General features: G+C 54.1%; 1 protein-coding gene across 1 annotated transcript; it reads left to right on the top strand.

The window, feature by feature from the left end:
- Positions 1-1,239: 1,239 nt before the first annotated feature.
- LOC142908564 (uncharacterized) lies at positions 1,240-8,565 on the top strand. Its single transcript, XM_076059323.1, has 6 exons — positions 1,240-1,282; positions 4,107-5,063; positions 5,748-5,892; positions 6,167-6,392; positions 6,504-6,621; positions 8,524-8,565. The coding sequence occupies exons 2-6, from the start codon at positions 4,128-4,130 to the stop codon at positions 8,563-8,565; spliced, it is 1,467 nt and encodes a 488-aa protein (XP_075915438.1). The 5' UTR covers positions 1,240-1,282; positions 4,107-4,127.
- Positions 8,566-9,053: the final 488 nt, after the last annotated feature.

Raw genomic sequence — 9,053 nt, 5'->3', positions numbered from 1 at the left:
TCGTTATTGTTGTGTGTTGTTGTTTTATAAACTGTCGTCCGTGTTGTTATTATTATTAACACTGTGAATGTTGTCGTTATTGTTGTGTGTTGTTGTTGTTTTATAAACTGTCGTCCGTGTTGTTGTTATTATTATTAACACTGTGAATGTTGTCGTTATTGTTGTGTGTTGTTTTATAAACTGTCGTCCGTGTTGTTGTTATTATTATTAACACTGTGAATGTTATAGTTATTGTTGTGTGTTGTTGTTTTATAAACTGTCGTCCGTGTTGTGCATCCACAAGTACAGGTGTGTGTGTCACAGACTTAGTGCATCCACAAGTACAGGTGTGTGTGTGTGTCGGACTTAGTGCATCCACAAGTACAGGTGGGTCGGTGTGTGTGTGTGTCGGACTTAGTGCATCCACCAGTACAGATGGGTCGGTGTGTGTGTGTCGGACTTCACGCATCCACAAGTACAGGTGTGTGTGTGTGTCGGACTTAGTGCATCCACAAGTACAGGTGGGTGTGTGTGTGTTGGCTTAGTGCATCCACAAGTACAGGTGTGTGTGTGTGTCGGCTTAGTGCATCCACAAGTACAGGTGTGTGTGTGTGTGTCGGACTTAGTGCATTCACAAGTACAGGTGTGTGTGTGTGTGTCGGACTTAGTGCATCCACAAGTACAGGTGGGTGTGTGTGTGTTGGCTTAGTGCATCCACAAGTACAGGTGTGTGTGTGTGTCGGCTTAGTGCATCCACAAATACACGTGGGTGTGTGTGTGTCGGCGGTGGGTGGCTTACTGCAGCTACCATATCATGCGTCCTGTGCTGGAAGAAATAAAGCCTCCAGTTAAATTTTTGACTTGTTACACTGGTCTACAGCCAAAATGCTTTCGAGAAATAAACATGTAGTCCAACTTTACTAATTCTGTGTCACTGAGCTGTCCACTTGACACTGATGTTCCGCTGTGTCTGTTCCACCTGAAGAAGGAGACTTGTGTTGCCTCCGAAACGTCGTGATTTAATTGTTTTCTTTTGTTTTATTTTATTTTACCTCCGTGACTCCACCGTACAAATTGATTCTCATTCTTTCGTGAGGAGTCGACTCCTTTTTAATCGCATTAAGAATCGACTCCCATTGACTTGCACGGGGAATCGGATTGTAGAGTTGTATTAGAAATCGATTGCTCATTGAATTGCATGAGCAATCGACTTAGCGTCTGAATCAATACCTTGTCGACTTGTGTTTGGAACCGGTTCGTCGTGTGGAGTTGGATCCGGGTCTGGGGGGTTCAGCATCGCCTGGTGAGTTTACACTCAACACTCACCACTACTCACCACTCACCACTAGTACACTCACCACTAGTACACTCACCACTCACCACTACTCACCACTAGTACACTCACCACTAGTACACTCACCACTCACCACTAGTACACTCACCCCTAGCACACTTACCACTCACCACTAGTACACTCACCACTACTCAACACTCACCACTAGCACACTCACCACTACTCACCACCACTCACCACTAGTACACTCACCACTACTCACCACTAGTACACTCACCACTAGTACACTCACCACTCACCACTAGTACACTCACCACTAGTACACTCACCACTACTCACCACTCACCACTACTCACCACTCGCCACTAGTACACTCACCACTACTCACCACTACTCACCACTAGTACACTCACCACTCACCACTAGTACACTCACCACTAGTACACTCACCACTACTCACCACTACTCAACACTCACCACTAGTACACTCACCACTAGTACACTCACCACTAGTACACCCACCACTAGTACACTCACCACTACTCACCACTAGTACACTCACCACTAGTACACTCACCACTAGTACACCTACCACTCACCACTACTCACCACTAGTACACTCACCACTAGTACACTCACCACTCACCACTAGTACACTCACTACTCACCACTACTCACCACTAGTACACTCACCACTAGTACACTCACCACTAGTACACTCACCACTCACCACTACTCACCACTCACCACTACTCACCACTAGTACACTCACCACTAGTACACTCACCACTACTCACCACTCACCACTACTCACCACTAGTACACTCACCACTAGTACACTCACCACTCACCACTACTCACCACTACTCACCACTAGTACACTCACCACTAGTACACTCACCACTCACCACTACTCACCACTCACCACTAGTACACTCACCACTAGTACACTCACCACTACTCACCACTAGTACACTCACCACTAGTACACTCACCACTAGTACACCCACCACTCACCACTACTCACCACTAGTACACTCACCACTCACCACTACTCACCACTCACCACTACTCACCACTACTCACCACTAGTACACTCACCACTAGTACACTCACCACTAGTACACTCACCACTCACCACTACTCACCACTACTCACCACTACTCACCACTCACCACTAGTACACCGCTGTGTCTGTTCCACCTGAAGAAGGAGACTTGTGTTGCCTCCGAAACGTCGTGATTTAATTGTTTATTTTATTTTGTTTTATTTTACCTCCGTGACGCCACCGTATAAATTGATTCTCAACATTGTTTCGTGAGGAGTCGACTCCTTTTTAAACGCATTAAGAATCGACTCCTATTGACTTGCACGGGGAATCGGATTGAAGAGTTGTATTAGAATTCGATTGCTCATTGAATTGCATGAGAAATCGACTTAGAGTCTGAATCAATACCTTGTCGACTTGTGTTTGGAACCGGTTCGTCGTGTGGAGTTGGATCCGGGTTTGGGGGGTTCAGCATCGCCTGGTGAGTTTACACTCAACACTCACCACTACTTACCACTAGTACACTCACCACTAGTACACTCACCACTAGTACACTCACCACTACTCACCACTAGTACACTCACCACTACTCACCACTAGTACACTCACCACTAGTACACTCACCACTCACCACTAGTACACTCACCACTCACCACTACTCACCACTCACCACTACTCACCACTAGTACACTCACCACTAGTACACTCACCACTAGTACACTCACCACTAGTACACTCACCACTCACCACTAGTACACTCACCACTACTCACCACTAGTACACTCACCACTCACCACTAGTACACTCACCACTACTCACCACTAGTACACTCACCACTACTCACCACTCACCACTAGTACACTCACCACTAGTACACTCACCACTACTCTCCACTCACCACTACCCACCACTAGTACACTCACCACTAGTACACTCAACACTCACCACTACTCACCACTCACCACTAGTACACTCACCACTACTCACCACTACTCACCACTCACCACTAGTACACTCACCACTAATACATTCACCACTACTCACCACTAGTACACTCACCACTAGTACACTCACCACTAGTACACTCACCACTACTCACCACTCACCACTACTCACCACTCACCACTACTCACCACTAGTACACTCACCACTACTCACCACTAGTACACTCACCACTAGTACACTCACCACTACTCAACACTCACCACTACTCACCACTCACCACTAGTACACTCACCACTACTCACCACTAGTACACTCACCACTCACCATTACTCACCACTAGTACACTCACCACTAGTATACTCACCACTAGTACACCCACCACTCACCACTACTCACCACTCACCACTAGTACACTCACCACTAGTACACTCACCACTCACCACTACTCACCACTAGTACACTCACCACTAGTACTCTCACCACTCACCACTACTCACCACTAGTACACTTACCACTAGTACACTCACCACTAGTACACTCACCACTAGTACACTCACCACTCACCACTAGCACACTCACCACTAGTACACTCACCACTAGTACACTCACCACTCACCACTACTCACCACTAGTACACCCACCACTCACCACTAGTACACTGACCACTAGTACACTCACCACTCACCACTACTCACCACTAGTACACTCACCACTCACCACTAGTACACTCACCACTAGTACACTCACCACTACTCACCACTAGTACACTCACCACTCACCACTAGTACACTCACCACTAGTACACTCACCACTCCCCCACTCCCCCTCCCTCCCCCCCAGGACGAGGACTTTGTCACCACCATGGCCAACGCGGCCTTCCTGTCTCACGCTCTGCGCCCTGACCCTTCTGCTGTCCCTGCTGCTGTTGCTGCCCCTGCTGTCCCTGCTGCTGCTGCCCCTGCTGTCCCTGCTGCCCCCGCTGTCCCTGCTGCCCCTGTTGCTGCCCCTGCTGTCCCTGCTGCTGCTGCCCCTGCTGCTGCTGTCCCTGCTGTCCCTGCTGCCCCTGCTGCTGTCCCTGCTGCTGCTGCTGCCCCTGCTGCCCCCGCTGTCCCTGCTGTTGCTGTCCCTGCTGCTGCTGTCCCTGCTGTCCCTGCTGCTGTCCCTGCTGCTGCTGCCCCTGCTGTTGCTGCCCCTGCTGCTGCTGTCCCTGCTGCTGCTGCCCCTGCCGCCGCTGCCCCTGCTGCCCCTGCCGCCGCTGCCCCTGCTGTCCCTGCTGCTGCTCCTGCTGCTGTCCCTGCTGCTACTGCCGCACTGCCGCTTAGCTCCCCGCTGTGCCGCTGGTGGCTCGGCTTCCTGGGCGCTCTCAGACGCTGCTGCTGCTGCTGCACCACCACCAACACCACCGCCGCTGGCTGTGGTGTTGGTGGTGTTGGTGGTGGTGGGGGTGGTGGTGTTGGTGGCGGTGGTGGCGGTGGTGTTGGTGGTGTTGGTGGTGTTGGTGGGGGTGGTGGCGGTGGTGGTGTTGGTGGTGGTGTTATTGGTGGTGGTGTTGGTGGCGGTGGTGTTGGTGGTGGTGGTGTTGTCGGTGGTGGTGTTGGTGGCGGTGGTGGTGTTGGTGGTGGTGGGGGTGGTGGTGTTGGTGGTGGTGGCGGTGGTGGTGGTGTTGGTGGGGGTGGTGGCCGTGGTGGCAGTGGTGGTTGCGAGCAACCCGAGGAGTGGGCGGTGGCAGTGGTGAGGGCGGCTGGGACGCCGCGCTCACTCCTCACGCTGCTCACTGACCGTGAGGACGACGACCAGGTGAGACCACGGGTGGGGCGCACAAGGATATGTGTCTGTGTGTGTGTAGGTCGACTCAGCCTCAAATGAGTACCTGGAGGGATGTGTAAACATCGCCGCTAGGGAGACAAAGGCGGCCGGGCATGGTGCTGGCCACCCACCCCCTCGTGTGCTGTGCCGGCCTTTAAAGGCGCTCGCTAACAGCACTTGCCCCTACAGTCTGTTAAGGCTATACGGGGTATCTTTGTCTGTGCGCGGCACGGGCTAGAGAAGAGATGGAGTGACGTGGTACAAGAGGATGTGGAGCTGAGTCGACTTCCCGATGACTGGTACCAGCGGTGTAAAAATCGGCCTCTGTGGAGGAGGCTCGTGAAGGACGCTACTGGGCAGTTGGAGGCAGTCGCCCTCCAACAACAACGGAGGGCGGAGGAGCGACGCTCAGAACAACGAGCGGAGCGCCGGGTGGCTAAAGCACAGCAGGTTGGCACAGGAGGGGGCACAGGCGGTGCATCAGCCAGTCATCTCAGTCAGTCGACCCGTGGCACCTGGGTCTGTCCCTTGACCTTCTGCCAGCGGGCGTTCGACACTTCACGTGGCCTCAAGGTGCACATAGCCTGGCACAAGCGTCGTGGTGACATCACCGCCACTTGGTGGCGTATGGCGGTTGTTGTTTGTGCATCTCCTCATCTCCCCGTGCCCCCACAGGTGCGTGCATATGCATGTGAGGTGTTGCAAGTCCTCAGCTCCAACCATGTTGGCGCATTGGCCCTCTGCAACAATGGAGGCATCGCGGCCTTCGCCAGCCTGCTGGGACGCACTCACAACCCTCACACCCTGGAGAAGATCACCGGTAGCAACCCACCCACACTCACCACCCACTCTCGCCACCCACACTCACCACTCACCACCCACTCTCGCCACCCACACTCACCACCCACGCTCACCACCCACACTCACCACCCACACTCACCACCCATGCTCGCCACGCTCGTCACGCTCACCACTCTCACCACGCTCACTACTCTCACCAGGCTCACCACTCTCACCAGGCTCACCACTCTCGCCATGCTCACCACCCACACTCACCACTCACACTCACCACCCACCCACCCTCGCCACCCCAGGCACGCTGTGGAACCTGTCGTGCCACGAGCCTCTGAGGGCTGCGCTGGTGGAGCTCTGCCTCCCGGCGCTGGTGGAGCTCGTGCTGGTGCCAGAGAGCGGCTGGAGGAGCAACGTTGGAGACAAACCCTCCTCACCGTCCTCACCTAGCTCGCCCGTCTCACCCTCCTCACTCAGCTCGCCCGCCTCGCCTTCCGCGGCGTTCTGCAACGCCTTGGCGTGCCTGCGGTAAGGCGCGCCGAGACAGACGTGACGGGGACGTTGCGGTGGACGCGACGGGAATGTCGTGGTTGACGTGACGGGGACGTCAGGGTTCACGTCACGGCGGTGACGTTGCAGGGAGTTGAGCTTGGCAGACCCGGACAGGCGGCTGAGCATGCGGCAGTGCGAGGGGCTGGTGGACTGCGTGCTGCACTTCATCCGCTCGGCACTCAAAGGGCACAACATCGAGACTCAGGTGACCCCCACACCAAGATGGGTAGTGGTAAAGTAGTGGTTAGCGCTACGAACCCGGCGACCCGGGTTCAATTCCCGCTCGTGGCCAACACCGGTGAAGATTATCTGAAATGGTCCTGGGCCTCCCCTAGGTGTACTCAGCCTCAATTGAGTACCTGGTGTGGTGTGTAAACATCGCCACTGAGCAGACAAAGGTGGTCGGGCGTTGTGCTTGCCACCAACCCCCTCGTGTGCCGTTCCGGTCTCTTCATAGGTGCTCGCTAACAGCACTTGCCCCTACAGTCTGTTGAGGCTATATGGAGGGTCTTTGTTTATGTATGTGTATGTATGTACACGTGTGTGGATGTATGTGTATGTGTATGTATGTCCGTGTGTGTATTGTCCGGCAAAAACAACCCCCTACCTCCTTGAGGTGCCGGACGGCAAAATTGTGGTGGGCAGTGCCGTGGGGGGAGGGCCAATTTAGATTGGCCTTTCCCTTCATGGCATTTGTTACCACCACAATGGCCAAAAGGGGGCTTTGGACCGGTGCGAGGGACTGGTAACCCCTCCACTTTCAATTAAATACCACTAAAATACGAGGTAATGCATTTATTAAGTTTGTGCCGGAGGCACCAGGGGTACGGGCGTCTATGACGTCTCCTGGCCAAACCCCATTTGGCGGAGCGAGGAGATTGAATCTTTATCCTCGGGGCTTCTTCAGAAACAACAAAAAGCCTCTACGGATGGCCACGTGGAATGTTCGAACGCTCATTGCGGAGGAGAGGCTTCCATTCTTTTGTTGGGAGCTGGACCGGTACCGCCTGCATCTCTATGGTATTCAGGAGGTCCAGGGGACCGGCTCTGGCTCCTGCCACCATGAGGGGTGGACAGTCCTTTACTCGGGGCAGGAGACTGCCAAACAACAGGGAGTGGCTCTTCTTCTGAACAAAAGAATGAAGGGGGCGTGGGAGTGTGGCGGTCAGGTGTGGGATGCTGTAATCCCCAGGCTACTTTGGGCTCGCCTTCCCATCAACCAGAGGCAAGGAGTGGTGGTCGTGGTTATGTATGCCCCCACTGAAGACGAACATCTGGAAGGATGCAGGCAAGGCCGATGAGTCAGATGGCTTCTATGACCTCCTGTCAAAGATACTGGCTAAAGTGGCCCCTCGGGATAGAGTCATCTTGTTGGGTGACTTCAATGCCCGAGTTGGTCATGATGCTAGCACCTGGTCTGAAGTGATTGGTGGGCATGGGCCAGATCAGCTCAATAACAACGGTAAGAGGCTGATAGATTTTTGTGCAGCCCATGGGCTTGTAATTACCAACACGCTGTTCCGGCATCGGCACATCCACACAACATCATGGATGCATGCCAGGTCCAAGTGTAACGAGTTCAACTGAGTCGCAGACGTTGTCTTGGGAGCAACACTTTATTCAGAAACTCAACGTAACATAACACAACCTACACTTGGGTGTTGAATGCTCATCTAGCCACGCTACGGCAGAACTAGACACGGTTCGCTATCCCGGCCCAGACCACAAGCTGGGTCCCGGACCACGTGGCTAGAGGCTTCTTCAACCCGACGTGGATCTTCATCACCAGTAACACGAAGAACCCCGAGCCCCTCCTGGGGCCCCCATTATATCGGCCTGGGCTGGGGTTGGCTCCGCCCCTCGCCCCGCCCACCTTCCAGATCTCTCCGGCTCTTTCCCGAAGGCTCCCCGAGAGCTCTGCTATACCACGTGACCGCCCAGCGGCCCCCGTCCACCGGAGGCCCCCCTCCAATATCATCCGGTTACGTGTCGGCAGGCCAACCAGCGTATCATGCCCCAACGTAACCCTGGCTGGCTGACACTCCCTCTCGCTCCCTCACCGGGAGCCCGCACCGCACACCGCACATGGTGCCTCCACGCTGCACAGCGCTCACCCAAGCCCCGTGAGGGCTGGTACTTCGCCCAGTAAGCGGACTACACATAATGCCAAGACATTATCCGCTGTGGTTTCGTAAGCCCGGCACCACACAGTGACAATCACAGTCACTACACAAGCAAGACCATCTGCTGGACTACATTGTGATGGAACAGTGGATGCGGGCCCATGTCCTTGACACCAGGAGCTGATCTGCCCACTGACCATCGACTTGGCATCTTTAAGATGTGCCTGCCATTCTTCCACTCCGGTGGTGGGTGTACACCCAGGACCCCATTCAAACCCATAGTGGCATGGTCTCAGCTAGCTGATTAAAATTTCAAGCGAGAATTTAATCATCGCTTGCAGCTGGGGTTGGCATCATCCCAAACCTCCTCATGTCGAGGGGAAATGGGCGAGGTTTAGGACTGTGGCTTATGCAGCTGCAATGGCTTCTTTGGGTACACGGTCCAGACCTCCTCAGAGACCCTGGCTGACAAAGGAGGTGTTCAGGCTGGCTGAGAAAAAGCGACAGGCCCACT

Source organism: Petromyzon marinus, unplaced genomic scaffold, assembly GCF_048934315.1.
Source record: "Petromyzon marinus isolate PM22_M1 ecotype Great Lakes invasive population unplaced genomic scaffold, UKy_Petmar_22M1.pri1.0 PM_G_Scaffold_1, whole genome shotgun sequence".
Taxonomy (NCBI): Eukaryota; Metazoa; Chordata; class Hyperoartia; order Petromyzontiformes; family Petromyzontidae; genus Petromyzon; species Petromyzon marinus.
Note: the sequence above shows the minus strand (reverse complement) of the source record. Positions and strands in the feature narration are given on the sequence as shown.

Bases quoted from the DNA above. Each gene is read 5' to 3' on its own strand.
- LOC142908564 (XM_076059323.1), top strand. From the start codon at position 4,128: ATGGCCAACGCGGCCTTCCTGTCTCACGCTCTGCGCCCTGACCCTTCT. The intron at 5,064-5,747 runs GTGAGACCACGG...GTGCCCCCACAG, and splicing joins ACCGTGAGGACGACGACCAG to GTGCGTGCATATGCATGTGA. The intron at 6,393-6,503 runs GTAAGGCGCGCC...GTGACGTTGCAG, and splicing joins AACGCCTTGGCGTGCCTGCG to GGAGTTGAGCTTGGCAGACC.